The following is an 18343-nucleotide window of genomic DNA, read 5'->3' on the forward strand; positions in this document are numbered from 1 at the left end:
GAACCAGAAGCTATAAAAGTTTAGAAACAGGAGAGGGAGATGATCAGTGATCACACGCATAAACGCTGAAGGTTGAATAATAGAAGACTAAAAAATGTCCACTGCTTTTAGCATCCTGCAGTGTGCTGAATCTTGACAGGAAATGACAGTGTGAAAGGGGATGTGTGTAGGTGGTGGCCAAAAGGAGACAGACTTTTGATGGACTTGTTCCTGAGTGGTTACCTTCAACTATCGTTCTTATTTCTCTCAAACTATTTGATGGCAAACATTGGGTAACATGTGTGTGACTAATGGAAATAAACCCCTCAAAACATGAAAATTGTATTGTGGTTTTTAAAATTTTTATTTAGAAAATTAAATTTAATGGGGTGACATTGATCAATAAGAGTACATAGGTTTCAGGTAAATATTTCTATGGCATTTGAACTGTTGATCGTGTTGTGTGCCCATCACCCAAAGTCATTTTCTGTCACCATATATGTGTCCGTCTTGACTCCCCTTCTCCTACCTTCCTTCCCCAACCACCACTGTAAACTGAAAACTACCTCAACTAGGAACTTTCTGGAATAATGAGGCTAAAACTGGTCATTTCCTTTTAATTATTGAAACTGTGAATCTAGTTTCTCAGCAGGTAGTCACTCTTAGTGTACTCAACAGGAAAATGTTTTTATTTATTAACTTCTAAGCTAAAGCTTTAGGAAGCTTAAGACTTTGTTTAATACTGTATTTGTTTGCCCTACAGACCTATGGGGCATTATTCTGTGAAACAAGTGCCAAAGACGGTTCGAATATCGTGGAAGCTGTTCTCCATCTTGCCCGGTAATCTTTGTCTCTTATTTGAAAATCTGGACGTAGGATTGAATTTTTATTTCGTTGGTGCACATGTCAAACTTCTCAACCACAACATGACTGTATGTTGGAAAACACTGTCTTATCTTTCTGTAGTGGTTAGAGAAACAATAGATTTTATAAGAATTAGTGAAGCTCCATGTTCACTGTGAACATTGGCAAAATACCTTACTGCCAAACAAAGCAGGTGCATCTGAGGTGCTGTTGACATTTCTCAAAATTTCACAACAAAGCTAATAGTTGACTTGTATGAGTCATTTCCAGGGACCAGATTTTGAACACAAGAGACTATTATGAATATAACTATTATGAGATTTTCCAGGGTAAAGGAAAGAAAACCTCAATAAGGCAAATTTCATATCAAGCCAGGTGGAAGCACTTTGTTAAATTTATTACACAGGTAATTATTAAGCTGAAGCATGGTGTTAATAATAAGTAACATTTTGGTGTGTAGAGTAGAATCAAATACTGCATTACTGTGGAACTTGGGTATGAATATGTTTTAATCCTTAGAGTATTGTTAGGAGATAACAACATTGTCTGTTATATTTATGTCTTGCGCCTAGTTTTCTGCCACAAATGAAAAGATAATTCTCTATTGGCCTAAAGGTGTTATTAAAAGGTAGGTAGGTACGTAGGATGGAAGGAAGGAAGGAAGGAAGGGAGGAAGGGAGGAAGGGAGGATGGATGGAGGGAAGGAAGGAAGGAAGGAAGGAAGGAAGGGGGAAAGGGGAGAAAGGGAAGGAAGGAAGGAAGGAAGGAAGGAAGGAAGGAAGGAAGGAAGGAAGGAAGGAAGGAAGGAAGGAAGGAAGGAAGGAAGGAAGAAAGGGGAGAAAGAGGGAAGGAAGGAAGGAGGGAAGGGGGGAAGGGGAAGGAAAGAGGAAGGAAAAAAGAAATAAAAATGTGTGCTATGAATATCCAGGCTAATGATGTTTAATTGCTGACAAAGTAGAAATGTAATTTTAGGTATATAGTGCTTTTGCTGATCACTTGTGAGGTTTTACAAGAATTTTAACTTTAGTATGATAATTGGCCTCTTCTGCTAATATAGATCAACAGTTAAAATACTTCACAGGATTTTTATTCTGCTTTTCTATTAGTGACTTGGTGTTATAGTGCTTACTAGAACAGAATTCTGTTAATAGAAGGCTTGGACTGGGGCCCTGGAGAGACTGGCCAGAGAGAACCAGGAAACAGGCTTACAACCTTCAATGCTCTGTGTAGAATGTTTGTGGCAGGGCTTGGAAGATGCCTTGGGCTTGAACTCAGACAGATACTTTGACAAGTATCACCTTTGACATCAACCCAAAAGAGAGCCACCTGTCCCCACCACACTGGAAATCTGGAAATGATTTTTGATTAAAGCTAAAGCAGTGCTAACTTTGAGTGTGACCTAGAATGGGTAGAGAAAAGGCTAACAAATATTTCAATGTATAAATTCAAGTGAATTACATGTTTTTTTGCTTGTAATTAGTAGGAGAATCATGGGCTCATATCACTTTTGTCAAGAATCAGAATAAAACCTTCATAAATAAGGGTGAAGTAATGGACCCCATGCACCTTTGGGCGCACAGCCATTTTGGTTGAACAGGATACATTCAGTAAACAGAGTGGGGCGAGTCAGTGAAGTGAAGGTGGAGTAAGTGCTGAGTCAGTAGCTGTTTTCCTTTTTTGAGACGGTTGTATCGGTGCTTCATTGAAAGTAAGTGGACGGAGAGGATGTGCCCACTGAGGCAGATAGGTGGAGGGAGGACCTGCAGGTCTTTAGAGCTTGGTTGGGCACCAGGCTGGACAGGGGCTCAGTGCTACCTTAGCCTCAGGCATTGAGGTGCTGGATGGCTGCTCTGGGTGATCCGAGAAGGATGCTGCGGAGCAGGCCCTCTGCATGGCTGCTGCCTGCTGCCCAGCGTGCTGGAGGATTGTGGTGTCAGGAGGCTCAAAGCCCAGCCTTAGACTTACCCTGATAGCCGTGAAGCCTTGAACAAGACCCTGTCTTCCTGTGGGCATCTCTCATCTGTCAAGTGAGGGAGGATGGCTGAGGACAAGGATCTCTCAGACCCTCTCTGGTTTCAACATTCTGTATTCTATATACAACAGCCTTATACCCCATTGAATAATGCAATTGCTTGTAAATGCTGAGTTGTCTTGTAGGGTCCTATTGGTCAAAAAAATTTGTAAAATATGATTTTTATGTTTGCTTACTTATAGTTTGCATTAGGGGCTGGGCAGCACCAGGTATATGTGGTCTGTGAAATTGCAAATTACCTTCCTGCTTGGGAGGGGCCATTGTTTTGCTAATGTTTGCTGGAGGAGAGGTTTTCAAGCCAGAAAGTTTGAAAAGAGAGAGCAGAAGGAGAGAGAGAAAAGAAGCCATGTTTGCAGAGTGAGAGCAGAGAGAATGCAGTGATGAGAGAGAAGCCATGTTGGCAGATTGAGAGCAGAGAGAATGCAGTGATGAGAGAGAAGCCATGTTTGCAGAGTGAGAGCAGAGAGAATGCAGTGATGGGAGAGAAGCCATGTTGGCAGAGTGAGTGAGAGGAGAGAATGCAGGGTGCTGAGGAAGAAGCCAGTTTGTGCAGAGAAAGAGAGGTGTGCAGATGGGGAACCAGCACTGAGGGCCTTTGTGAGCTCTGCTGAGACTGGTGAGGCCTTTGAGTCTAGGAAAAAAAGAGAAGATTCTCATGGTTGTGGAACTGGAGAATGTATCAGGGCTTTGGGAGCTCTGAATGAGTGAAGGGGAAGTGTTTTCCCTGTGTGTTGCTCATCAGCTGGTGAGAGACTTGAATAAAGGAACGGCCCACCATTTTTTGGCTCCACTATTTCTTTACCATCTGCCTGAATCCAATGAGAACCTGAACCTGTATGGCCATGACGGCCGTGACTGCTGGCCATACAGGCCATGTTAAAGTTAAGTGGCTCCAAATTGTCGCAGTCACACCCAGAGTGCAGAATCGATTTTCTTTATTATAAAATCATAAAGATGGGAGAGGCTGTGTGCTGTCTGTCCGTACTTGCTCCTGCAGCTCTGTTTATTCTGTAGCTTCCACACAGGCTCTGGTTTACTTGAAACATCTGTACACACAGGCATTTTCTATAAAAAGGGCACCTCCTGTGACTTCCTTATCAAGGAGGTTTTTAGTTATTAGCCATGTGTTAAATATGAAAAGTAGAAAGAAAGCAAATATGTAAAGACATTAATATTTTCTTTATACTCTGCTTTCAGATTTGCTTGTCAAAATACTGAAGTCTCAAATGGAAATGGTATAGTCTCCACAGGTTAAATGAATATTGAAAAAGTTTTACACATTTAGAATGTTATGGAGAAGGCAGGACATGTAAGTTCTCCATTTAGATTTCAAAAGACAATTCCCAGCACGGTCCCTTTCTCACCATGTCACGTCAAAAAACTTAACCTAGCTGGGTTTAAGAATTTACACTGTCTGAAGGACTCATTTTGAAGGGAGGCCATAAATGTTTGGTTAACAACATGAACTACTCAGCTTTTTCAAAGAAAACCTCTCAATCCTAGGAAAGTTTCTCTTAGAAATGCAGTTTTGTAATTTCCCTATAGCACTGATAGGACAACCATACAATCATTGTCCTTGGGAAGTAAATTTGCTATTAATAGAACTACAAGGCTTTAAACATTTTTCAATTTATTCAGATGCTACAGGCACTAATTGATCAATGGCCTGAAATTTGAGAAAAACGCAGGAAGCTCAGGCTGACAGATTAGCTCAGCGCAACTGCTGAGCCCTTTGGGTGTAAATCTGTTTCCAAGACTGAGTCGTTTAAAATGCGGTTATTAAACATATGGTGGTTTGGGGTGAGGTAATTTCATTTTCCCAGCCTTAAACTTGTGTTAGACTTCTGGAATATATCTTTTTAATTTCTTTGAAATGGGATGTGCCTTTATTTTTGGTGGATGAAAGACTGAAGGTCAGAGGAACGATGTGGGTGCCTATGTCTCCCCGTTACTGTTCGCTTTCAGGTTCAGTAATGTCTGCATTATCATGAGCACACATCATGTGAAAGCCCATACCTGGCTCAGTAGATATTTTAAGGAAAAAGACAGGCTGTGCAATTTAACATTAGAGAAACAAAATAAAACATGATCAGGCAGCCATATGATACTGGGTTGGCAAGAAAGTTTTTTTGGCTGTCACAGATAACGTTGCAATTGTTTTGAAGGACTTCTGTTCGTGTTATGTTTTTTTCCTTTTGACATTTAATATCAGTCACATTTAGGTTACCTTAGAAGCAAGTTGTGTGTAATTTTGTTTGTAGCTGTTAGTTTTGGGTCAATTTTAACACGGAGCACAGAAACAGTCATTTTCAGCATATTTTACTTTTTTATTTCCATTAAGGAAAGGAAGCTTCTGAGGCTCACAAAAAGATATGAGAAGTTTATGGTGTTGATTGCATAACCGAATGCATGTATCAGAATTGGTTTAAAAAATTATATTCTGGAGATTTTTCACTCAAAGATGACCAACATTCTGGTCGACCTACTGAAGTTAATGATGACTAAATCAAAGCCAAAATTGAAGAGAATCGTCATATAACTGTTCAAGAGATTGCAGAGAGGTTAGTTGAAACAAATGAAAATCACTTAAAATGTCGTAGACTTGCTAAGAAGCTCAGTATTTGGGTTCCACATGAATTGAAAGAGATTCACTAAATACAACAAAATCAATATTTCCGTCATGCATCTCAAGCGCAATGAAACCGACCATTTTTGAAAAGAATCATCACTGGTGATGAAAAATGCATCATCTACAGTAACATCATTCGAAAAAGGTCATGGTCCAAGCGTGATGAACCAGCACAAACCACATCTAAAACTGAATTGCATCAAAAAAAGGTCATGCTGTCAATTTGGTGGAAGTACAAAGGTGTTGTATATTTTGAGCTGCTTCCAAGAAAACAGATGATCAATTCTGATGTTTACTGTCAACAACTAATGAAACTGGATGAAGCAAACAAAGAAAAAATGGTCTCAAATCGCCAAGGAATTGTGTTCCACCATGATAATGCAAAGCCTCACACATCTTTAGTAACTCGTGGAAAATTATTGGAGCTTGGTTGGGAAGTGATGTCGCATCCCCCATACAGCCCTGACCTGGCACCGTCTGATTACCATTTATTTCGAACTTTGCAACACTCTTTGAATAGTAAAACTTTCATAAATGATGATGACCTTAAATTGCACTTGGTTCAGTTTTTTGCTGATAAGGACCAAAATTTCTATGAGCGCAGAATCGTGAAGCTGCAAGAAAGATGGCAAAAGGTCATTGAACAAAATGGAAAATATATAATTGATTAAAGTTTATTCTTTGTATTAAAAAATGAGTTTTATTTCACACTATAAAACCAAAATTACTTTCTTGCCAACCCAATATATAGCTCATAGAGGCCATTGGCCTTCCCAGAAAGAAGACCTGTGAACTGTCTTATGAGGATACTATGATTATTGTACCCATTGTACAGATAAGAAAATTGAGAATTACAATGCTTAATCTTACAGTGACATAGCTACTAAATGTCAAAATTAGGACCTTTAATAGCTGATTTGAATCACTGGCTTGTGATTTGAATGCTGGTAATTTTACGCTTCCATTATTAATTCTCTTCCTCTTTACTCTCTTTCTCTCTGTATAATTCCTTTCATCCCTATGGTTTCTAGAACTCTCTTTAGCTGGTGACTTCAAGTTTTTGTATTTTTCATTTCTACTTCTTTTTAAATTCCATATTTCTACTTCCGCCCATTCATAACTGGAAATTTCATAGGATGACTGACCCAAGTTATACAAATCCTAATGTGTTTATTTTACCTTTTTAAAAAAAAATTTTTCATTTATTTGAGAGAGAAATCTAGAGAGAGAGAGAGAGAAAGACAGAGAAAAGAAGAGGGAGATTAGCAATAGAGAGAGAGAGAAGCATCAACTCATCGTTCCAGTTAGTTGCTCTTTTTAGTTGTGTGCGCATTGTTTGCTTCTAGTCCGTGCCCTGACCAGGGATTGAACCGCAACTTCAGCATACCAGGATGATGCCTTATCCACTGAGCCACCTCGTTAGGGCATAATTTTTCTTTAAAATTGTTCCTCGGCCCTGGCCGGTTGGCTCAGTGGTAGAGCGTCGGCCTGGCGTGCAGAAGTCCCGGGTTCGATTCCCGGCCAGGGCACACAGGAGAAGTGCCCATCTGCTTCTCCACCCCTCCCCCTCTCCTTCCTCTCCGTCTCTCTCTTCCCCTCCCGCAGCCAAGGCTCCATTGGAGCAAAGATGGCCCGGCGATGGCCCGGGCACTGGGGATGGCTCCTTGGCCTCTGCCCCAGGCGCTAGAGTGGCCCTGGTTGCAACAGAGCGATGCCCCGGAGGGGCAGAGCATCGCCCCCTGGTGGGTAGAGCGTCACCCCCTGGTGGGCGTGCCAGGTGGATCCCGGTCGGGCGCATGCGGGAGTCTGTCTGACTGTCTTTCCCCGTTTCCAGCTTCAGAAAAATACAAAAAAAAAAAAAAATTGTTCCTCAATCTTTATTTACTTTCTCAGGAAACTACCAAAATTATAATTAAAAAGTAGTAACCTAGAATCAATCTTTACTCCTTTTTCTGTTCCATTATCACCTACCTCCAGTGGATGCCCAGTTGATTCAGTGACATTTCTGTACTTTTTCTTGAACTCATTTATATTCTCATTCATTCATATTTATTCATTATCTATCTATCTATCTATCTATATCTATCTATATTTCTGTCTGTTTGCTGTCTGTCTGTCTATCTATCATCTATCTTCTTCAGGGCTGAGAATTTTCTGCCTGGGAATTTCTCACCTGGGTTCAGTGCAGGAGGCACCAAAGATTCTGCCTCAGCATTTCTTCTCATCAGTTTATTCTCCACCCTGCATTCATGCTAGTATTTATAAATAAAAAAATCCAATTAACACTTTTTTGCTTGTAGCCCCACGTAGATGTCCTATGTATAACATAGAGTCTAAGTTTCTTAGCAAGTGGCTTAGTATCTCACAGTCTAACCTGCCTGCCTCTCTGATTATATGACTTATTTTGCTTTCCAAACAAACAATAATTTATAGACACAGCAAACTTTGTTTCCAGTCGTGGTCAAGCTCTTTTATGCCTCTTTGCCTCTGTGCATGCTGTTTCCTACCTCTGGAATCACCTTTCCTCATTACTGAAGGAAGTCCCATTCAGTCAAGGGGTTGCCCTGCTGTCAGAGTGCACTCCCTTCCCAGCACCCAGTTCCCTGGGGTGCTCCCTTTGTGTCCCTGAAGAACATTGTGCATGTGTGTAGCAGTTTTCTCTGGATCCGGTAATGATTGATTTAGACAGTGACGGGATTCAAATAATTTAATGACTGGTTCTCTATATTGACTGTTTTAGGTCTAACAGATGCTATACCAAATGGTAGTTTATTATTTCATGCATTTAATACTTAAATAAGAACAATAAAAGAGGTATACAAAACTAGATTATTATAAGAAAGAATTTTAATATATTAATGAAAAATATTAAATAATACCTGACAAGAAACAGTAAAACTATTATTTAAGATATTCCATATTGCTTCTTGAGTGGCATCCTCACTTGCAGTTTTTTCACTGTGGATGGAATGAACATTGCTAAGGGCACTTAGAATACGCTGTTGCACAGATGAACATCTGGATTTAGATCTCTAACTCTCCCTCATAGCTCACTAATTGAGGACCCCAGAGTTGGCATAAATTGGACTTTTATCAAACGACCAAGTGAGTACACTGGGAGTTGGGAAATTGTATTGGTTTTGTATTGTCACTGCAAGAAATTTCTACTAACCTAGTAGTTTAAGCAATGAAAACTTACTATCTTACAACCTAGAGGTCAGAAGTCTGAAATTAGTCTAAAGGGTGTCAGGGATTGAATTGTGAATCCTTTCCCTGTCCCTGAGTCTTTGCTACCTCATCTTTGAACAGAGGATAATAATGTTCACCTGTCACATGTCCAGGTGTGTGTGTGTGTGTGTGTGTGTGTGTGTGTGTGTGTGAAAAGAAAAAATGGGAAAGCTTGTAGCACAGCATTTATTAGTTGGCCTTCAGCAAGATCTCTCTTTTTTTTCCCTTCTATCAGTGCAGTAGTTATCAAAAGTACCTCCTAGACCTTTCCTGACCAATTGTGCAGCCACTGGCCACCTGCAGTATGACTAATCCAAATTTAGATATGCTGCATGTATTGAAGAAGTACTAATTTTGAAGATATTATAATGGTTATAAAGTACCTCAGTATTTTTATAGATAGCATGCTGAATTGATAATATTTGTGTTCTGCTGAGTTTAATAAAGTACATTATAGAGACCTGAAGATGGCAGCGGAGTAGACAGATGCACAGACTCCCAACTCACATCACTTAACTGGATTGCAAACTAATTTAGGAACAATCAGCATGAAAAACCAACAAGAACAGCTCTCAAAAACCAAGGAGCAAAGAAACAGCCACAACAAACCTGGTAGGGAGTGCTTGAATCACATCTGCTTACAGGAACAGAGTGTGGGGGGGGGTGAGGCTGAGAGCACAGAAAGGCTCTCACTCCAAGGAAAAGAGCAGAAAATACTGCTCACAGCCACTTGCCTGGTGACCAGGGAATGAGGTGTGTTGAAAAGGCTGACTTGTCTTCCAAAAATAAAGGGGGGAGAGAGAGAGAGAGAGAGAGACGGTGAGGGGCAGAGGAATGGAGGTGGCCATAGCTGGAGGAGGGGCTGATCCTTCCACAAAACAAAAGAATAAAGTGATTCTGGGTCACAGATTTCCGGACATCTCTCCAGTTCCAATCAGCGCAACAAGACACAGCTGAAAACAAGAAGTGGGGAGGAGGAGAAGTAACTCAGGTCTCCATGGAGATCTGAGATACACCTCCCCCTACTGAAGCTGAGAAAACACCCTGCCCCCAGAGAGACAAACTGGCAGAAGAGGCCTTAAGTCTCAGGTTACACCAACAGCATTCCTGGATGTAGTTTCAAATAAACCCCCTGCCGAGATCAGTAAACAAGACTCACCTGTTAAGAAAACAAACAAATCAAGACTACAAGGCATCCCAAATTCGAAAGAGGATTACAAATAATAGCTGATGCCAACCCAAAAACACCTTAGAAATAAAACAATTGAAAACAGGAGGCTGACAACACCAAGGCTAGAATCAACCAGCTCTACAAACAAAACACCCAAACACACAGACATAAAGAGAAGACAGAGAAGTGCAATCCAAATGAAACCACAAGAGAAACCTCCAGGAAATGAACTGAGTGATATGGAAATAACCAAACTTCCGGATGCAGAGTTCAAAATAATGATTGTAAGGATGCTTAGGGATCTTAGAACAACAATGGATGGTTCTTCCGAACACCTAAATAAAGATATAGCAAGTATAAAAAAGGATATTGAAATAATAAAAAAGAATCAGTTGGAGATGGCAAATACAATATCACAAATGAATACCACATTGGAAGAAATTAAAAACAGGATGGATGGAGCTGAGGATCGAATCAGCGAGGGGGAGGACAAGTGGAATGAAGGCATGAAAGCAGAGAAGAAAAAAGAAAAGAGACTCAAAAAGTCTGAGGAAACTCTTAGAGAGCTCTGTGACAACATGAACAGAAATAACATCCGCATCATAGGGGTTCCTGAAGAAGAAGAGAAAGAACAAGGGATAGAGACTTTGTTCAATTATATCATAGCTGAAAACTTCCCTAAATTAATGCAGGAGAAACTCTCACAAGCTCAAGAAGCACAGAGAACTCCATTAAAGAGAAACCCAAAGAAACCTACACCAAGACACATCATAATTAAAATACCAAAGCTAAGTGATAAAGAGAAAATATTAAAAGCTGCAAGAAAAAAAGAAGACTATCATCTACAAAGGAGACCCTATAAGGATGACATCAGACTTTTCAACAGAAACACTTGAGGCCAGAAGGGAATGGCAAGAAATATTCAAAGTAATACAGAACAAGAACCTACAACCAAGACTACATTATCCAGCAAGGCTATCATTTAAAATTGAATGAGAAATAAAAAGCTTATCAGACAAAAAAAAAAACAACTCAAAGAATTCATTACAAATAAACCAATGATACAAGAAATGTTAAGGGGCCTGTTGTAAACAGATCAAAGTGGGAAAAGAATATAGCAAAAGAGGAATACAGCTTTAAAGAATGAAATGGCAATAAACCACTGCATATCAATAACCTTAAATGTGAATGGATTAAATGATTTAATCAAAAGACATAGGGTAGCTGTATGGATAAGAAAACAGGACCTGTACATATGCTGTCTACAGGAGACACACCTTAAAACAAAAGATGCACATAGACTGAAGGTAAAAGGATGGAAAAAATATTTCATGCATATGGAAATGAAAAAAAGCTGGGATAGCAATACTTATCTCAGACAAAATGGACTTTAAAACAAAGGATATAGTAAGAGATAAAGAAGGCCACTACATAATGATAAAGGGAGCAATCCACAGGAAGATATAACTATTATAAATATCTATGCACCTAATATAGGAGCACCTAAATATATAAAGCAGACTTTAATGAATATAAAGAGGGAGATAACAGCAATACTGTAATAGTAGAGGATTTCATTACCCAACTAACATCACTAGATAGATGCTCAAGAAAGAAAATTAACAAAGAAACAGCAGACTTAAAGGTCACACTAGATCAACTGGATTTAATAGATATCTTCAGAACCTTTCACCCTAAAGTAGCAGAATATACATTCTTTTCAAGTGCTCATGGTACATTATCTAGGATAGACCACATGTTAGGGCACAAAAGTGGTCTCAACAAAATTAAGAAGATTGAAATCATATCAAGCACTTTCTCTGATCACAATGGCATGAAACTAGAAATTAACTACAACAGAAAAACTAAAAAATCCTCAGACACATGGAAACTAAATAGCAGGTTGTTAAATAACAAATGGGTTAACAATGAGATCAAAGAAGAAATATAAAATTACTAGAAACAAACAATAATGAGCATACATCAACTCAAAATTTATGGGACACAGCAAAAGCAGTCCTGAGAGGGAAGCTCATAGCATTACAGGAATACCTTAAGCTAGAAAAAGTTCAAATAAACAACTTAACCCTGCATCTAAAAGAACTAGAAAAAGAACAGCAAGTAAAGCCCAAATGTAGTAGAAGGAAGGAAATAATAAAAATCGGAGCAAAAATAAATGACATAGAGACTAAAGAAACAATACAGAGGATCAATAAAAGTAGGAGCTGGTTCTTTGAAAAGGTAAACTAGATTGATGAACCTTTAACTAGACTCACCAATAAAAAAGAGAGAGGATTCAAATAAATAAAATTAAAAATGAAAGTGGAGTAATAACAACTGACACAACAGAAATACAAAATATTGTAAGAAAATACTATGAAGAACTGTATGCCAAAAAACTAGACAACCTATATGAAATGGACAAATCCTTGAAACATACAATCTTCCCAAACTCAATCTGAAAGAATCAGAAAACCTAAACAGACCGATTACACCAAATGAGATAAAAACAGTTATCGAAAAACTTTCAACAAAGAAAAGTCCTGGGCCTGATGGCTTCACAAGTGAATTCTACGAAATATTCAAGTAAGAACTAACTCCTATTCTTCTCAAGCTATTTCAAAAAATTCAAGAAGAAGGAAGACTTCCAAGCTCCTTTTATGAGGCGAACATAATTCTGTTTCTACAATTAGGCAAAGACAACACAAAGAAAGAAAATTGTAGGCCAATATCCCTGATGAATTTAGATGCTAAAATCCTCAACAAAATATTAGCAAACCGGATCAAACAATATATGGAAAAAATCATACACTATGATCAAGTGGGATTTATTCTGGGGAGGAAAGGCAGGTACAATATTTTCAAATCAGTCAATGTGATTCATCACATAAAAGGAAGGACAAAAACCACATGATAATTTCAATAGATGCAGAAAAAGCATTTGATAAAATCCAGCACCCATTCATGATCAAAACTCTCAGCAAAGTGGGAATACAGGGAACATACCTCAACATGATAAAAGCCATCTATGACAAACTCACAGCCAACATCATACTCAATGGGCAAAAATTAAAAGCAATCTCCTTAAGATCAGGAACAAGGCAGGGGTGGCTCCTTTCACCACTCTTATTCAACATAGTCCTGGAAGTCCTAGCCATAGCAATCAGACAAGAAGAAGAAATAAAAGGCATTCAAGTTGGAAAAGAAGATGTAAACTATCATTATTTGCAGATGATATGATATTGTATATAGAAAACCCTAAAGTCTTAGTCAAAAAACTACTGGACCTCATAAATGGATTCAGCAAAGTGGCAGGATATAAAATTAATACTCAGAAATCAGAGGTATTTTTATACACCAACAATGAACAGTGAGAAAGAGAAATTAAGAAAACAGTCCCCTTCACCATTACAACCAAAAAATAAAGTACCTAGGAGTAAATTTAACCAAGGAGACTAAAGACTTGTACTTGGAAAATTATAAAACATTGATAAAAGAAATCAAGGAAGATACAAACAAGTGGAAGCATATACTGTACTCATGGTTAGGAAGAAAAAAATGTCTATATTACCCAAAGCACTTCATAAATTCAATGCAATACCAATTAAAATACCAATGACATACTTTAAAGATATGGATCACATATTTCAAAAATTTATATGTAACCAAAAAAGAACACAAATAGCCCAGCAATCTTAAAAAAGAACAATAAAGTGGGAGGTATCACACTTCCTGATATGAAGTTGTACTACAAGGCCATTGTACTCAAAAGAGCCTGGTACTGGCATAAGAACAGGCACATATATCAATGGAACAGAACTGAGAACCCAGAAATAAACCCACAGCTCTTCGGACAACTGTTATTTGACAAAGGTGCTAAGGGCATACAATGTAGTAAAGACAGCCTCTTTAATAAATGATGTTGGGAAAATTGGACAGCTGCCTGCAAAAAAATGAAACTAGACCACCAACTTATACTATTCACAAAAATAAACTCAAAATGCATAAAAGACTTAAGTGTAAGGCGTGAAACCATAAGCATCTTAGAAGAAAACATAGGCAGTAAGCTCTCTGACATCTCTCGCAGCAATATATTTGCTGATTTATCTCCACGGGCAAGGGAAATAAAAGACAGGATGAACAAATGTGTTTATATCAAACTAAAAAGCTTTTGCACAGCTAAGACAATAACAGAATAAAAAGACAAACTACACAATGGGAGAACATATTTGACAATACGTCTGATAAAGGGTTAATAACCAAAATTTATAAAGAACTTGTAAATCTCAACACCAGGAAGACAAACAATCCAATCAAAAAATGGGCAAAAGAAATGAATAGACACTTTTCCAAAGAGGACATACAGATGGCCAATAGGCATATGAAAAAATGCACAACATCACTAATCATTAGAGAAATGCAAATTAAAACCACATTGAGATGTCACCTCATACCAGTCAGAATGGCGCTCATCAACAAGACAACACAGAATAAGTGCTGGCGAGGATGTGGAGAAAAGGGAACCCTCCTGCACTGCTGGTGGGAATGCAGACTGGTGCAGCCACTGTGGAAAAACAGTTTGGAGATTCCTCAAAAAATTAAAAATCGAACTGCCTTTTGACCCAGCTATCCCACTTTTAGGAATATACCCTAAGAACACCATAGAGCTGTTCCAAAAGGAGAATGCACCCCCATGTTTATGGCAGCATTGTTCACAATAGCGAAGATCTGAAAACAGCCCAAGTGTCCATCAGAGGACGAGTGGATTAAAAAGCTTTGGTATATATATACTATGGAATACTACTCAGCCATAAGAAATGATGACATTGGATCATTTACAATAACATGGATGGACCTTGATAACATTATACGAAGTGAAATAAGTAAATCAGAAAAAACTAAGAACTATATGAATCCATACATAGGTGGGACATAAAAATGACACTCAGAAACATGGACAAGAATGTGATGGTAACAGGGGTGGGGGATGAGGAAGGAGAAAGAGGGGGTGGGGGAAGGGGAAGGGCACAAAGAAAACAAGATAGAAGGTGACTGAAAAGAATTTAACTTTGGGTGAGGGGTATGCAACATAATCAAATGTCAAAGTCATCTGGAGATGTTTTCCCTGAATATATGTACCCTGATTTATCAATGTCACTGCATTAAAATTAATAAAAAAATAAAGTACATTATAACATTAATGTAACCTGTCTCTATTTACAGTTTTTGGTGTGGCTACTAAATATTTAAAATGAGTGTGTGTGGATATTATATTTTATTGAGCGGCATTGTTCTGCCAGGTATTAATTCCCATTATCTGCTACTCTGGAACAAACAGTTTTAGTTCTCTACCACTCTGTAATAAACCACCCTAAAACTTGGTCACCTAAAACCACAACCACCTCTATTTTTAGAAATTACTAGAATTGGCAGGTCTCAGTTAGAACTTTCCTCAACTTCTCTCACTCGGGGATCTTCCATTTGCAGTCAGATGGATACCAGGCTATCTCAGGCTTGATACCACCCAGGTGCCCCTCTGTGTGACTTCTCCTCCCCCAGAACTCCTCTGCTGGCCTCTGTCTACTGAGGAACCCTGGACTCCTTAACTGAGAGCTCAGGGCAGCCAGGCCTTACTAACACCTGGCTTAGAAGTCCCAGTACACCATTCCCTTGGCATTCTGTGCATGCAGCAGACTATGAAGCATGTGAAACCATAGGAGAGAGCAGGAGGAGTCCGTGTATGCACGGGTATGTACACATGTGTGTGTGCCTGTGCATGAGAGGCTGTGCCTGCGTGTGTGAGTCTGTGGCCTGGCGCTCAGGATGCAGGTGCTAGAGCCAACCTGCGTGGCTTGGGTCCCAGCTCTGCCACTCCTCCAGCTGTGTGACCTAAGGGAACTCTTCATATGTAAGATGTACAGTGGGGCACGATAAATTCACATGGTTCTTGTGAGGATTAAGTAAGTTAACATCGATCAAGCGTTTACACAGCATATGGACGGCACACAGCAGGTGTGTGGCTGTGTATTTTATTTCTGCAGAGCCATTTGTGGTTTAGCTTTGTTCCTCAGTAATCCCCAGTCTCTCTCTCCCTCTGCTCTTACCTCTGCCTCTACCTCTCTGTCTCTCTCCAGGGAAGTGAAAAAAAGAACGGAGGAGGATGACAGCAAATCCATTACCAATCTGACTGGAGGCAGTTCCAAACAGTCAACCCATATGAAGAATTGCTGCAAGGGTTAAACCCATAACCATGGCCTTGGCTTGTGAAGTGTTCATTTCCGGAGGACAGAAGCTATGGGACTTGATTCTTACGTAGCGTGGTGCAGCCGGCGGACACTGCCCCCTGGAGAGTGACCAGCCAGAAGTCTGAACTGTTGTTCTTAGGTCTCTCCAGAGCCTCGGCTCCTCTTTGCTACGTTCCCATGAACAGTTTGGGTTCCCTGGTTAAATATGCCTGTTGTGTCCTTACAGAGGCTTGAACAATAATGTGTGAATGTTTTTTAAGGGCTAAGGAAATCACATGCTCAGATCAAAACTGTAGAAGAAACTCATGGACATCATTAGGTTCATGTGGCCACTGACATAATCCATGACAACATTTCTTTCAAGTATTCGGTTAGCATCCTATTGCACTTTGCTGTTAACTAGGCCTGTGGTCTCAGATGTCTGTTCCCTCATCTGTAAACCAAGGCCGCGTGGCCTTGCCGGCTTCACCTCTCCCTCAATTATTATCATTCTTTTTAATCAGTGGGAAGCAGCGTGAGATGGTTCACACTTAAGAACTCTGGTTATTTATACTCTCAAAATATCACATTATTGACTTTTCAATACATGACCCTGTTGTGGGTCAGCAAACCCTGGTTTTTGTTTTATTTTGTTTTCAGTAGTGTGAACCAATTAAGTTACTCCCAACCAGAGATCTCAACTTACCTTGGTCCACATAGGTCCAGGCCTCAAGTAGTTCACTGAAAAAACTTAAATCATCACTGTTATATGTAAGTTAAAAAATATTCCTTTTTGTTGAATTAAAATAATTCATTGTAACAATTTCTCTCCTGTTTATGATTTTTATGATCAAACCTTAAATTCCCTAAGCTTCATTTATATTTTAATGAAAATTGACCATGTACATTTCACACATGGATTATGAGTAGCCACAGCATCCTTTAGTTTTGTTTTGGGTTTTTTTTCTGTATTTTTCTGAAGTGAGAAGCATGGAGGCAGACAGACAGACGCCCACATGTGCCTGACTGGGATCCACCCAGCAAGCCCACTAGGGGACGATGCTCTGCTCATCCCGGGCATTGCTCCATTGCAACTGGAGCCATTCTGTCGCCTGAGGCAGAGGCCATGGAGCCATCCTCAGCACAAGGGCCAACTTTGTTCCAATGTAGCCTTGGCTGCGGGAGAGGAAGAGAGAGATAGACAGAAAAGAGAGGGGGAGGGGTGGAGAAGCAGATGGGTGCTTCTCCTGTGTGCCCTGGCCAGGAATCAAACCCGGGACTTCCATATGCCAGGCTGACACTCTACCACTGAGCCAACCAGCCAGGGCCTTCCTTTAGCTATTGAAAGCATTTTTTCTCTTCACTGATGGCATGTAGTTTTTTTCTGGAAAATTGGATTGGTCATTAGCAACTCCACCGTGGAGTCCTGTTTCCTCTTTGATGTTTCTTAGTCCCAGAAAAAAGTTGATGGTTTTGACCAAAAAGAAAGCCTTCCTTGTGGGTTAGTGTCAAAGTAAACAGGGGAGGGAGTGGTTGTTATTTTGGGGATGTAGGAGGTGAGAGTTCTGCTGCTGTCTGCCTGGGTGACATCTGTGAAGCCAGATTAGAACGGAACTGACATAGGTATCATATGGAACTCATGCACAGGTGTTTGGTGCATTTGCACAAAACTGTTAGTACACTTGTTGTCATGTTGCCTTTCTTTCCCACCAAAGTGACTATATTTGTCTCACAGTCTGTACACATGGGTATACCTTTGATACAGAGGTATTATCTGGGTCTCTGCTTCTGAATTGTGTGGCCAGTACACCCAGATTGATTAGATTACAAGATTACATGGGCACCTTTAATGGACAGTCATCTTTATTCGACAATGGGTAAATATTTTGTCAACAAAAACCCAAAACAGAACCTTATCGCTCTGAGTAGCACTCCTGTTTACAGAAAAACTGCTTACAGGTTTTTCTTCTGCTTTGCTAGGAAACCATGATTATTACTAACATTTGATTTCATGAAGGTGTTCTCAAATTTAAAGCTTATTTTTATTAAGAACACAAAATACAGTCATGTACTGTTTAAGGAGTGGGATGTGCTCTGAGAAATGCTTTGTTAGGTGATTTCGTCGCTGTGCAGACATCGTGGAATGCTCCTCACACACCCAGATGGGCTAACCTACCACCCACTCAGTACAGAATAGCCTATTCCTCCGGGACTAC

At 39.6% G+C, this 18343-nt stretch overlaps 1 protein-coding gene across 1 annotated transcript in view; it reads left to right on the forward strand.

The window, feature by feature from the left end:
* The window catches only part of LOC136394575 (ras and EF-hand domain-containing protein-like), an 81620-nt gene extending 63567 nt beyond the window's left edge, over nt 1–18053 (forward strand). Inside the window, 2 exon segments of the mRNA XM_066367914.1 lie at nt 743–819; nt 16038–18053. Of these exon segments, the coding sequence (XP_066224011.1) occupies nt 743–819; nt 16038–16143 (183 nt within the window). The 3' untranslated portion in view covers nt 16144–18053.
* Nucleotides 18054–18343: the final 290 nt, after the last annotated feature.

The sequence above is a fragment of the Saccopteryx leptura genome, chromosome 2 (assembly GCF_036850995.1).
Source record: "Saccopteryx leptura isolate mSacLep1 chromosome 2, mSacLep1_pri_phased_curated, whole genome shotgun sequence".
In the NCBI taxonomy this organism is placed as follows: domain Eukaryota; kingdom Metazoa; phylum Chordata; class Mammalia; order Chiroptera; family Emballonuridae; genus Saccopteryx; species Saccopteryx leptura.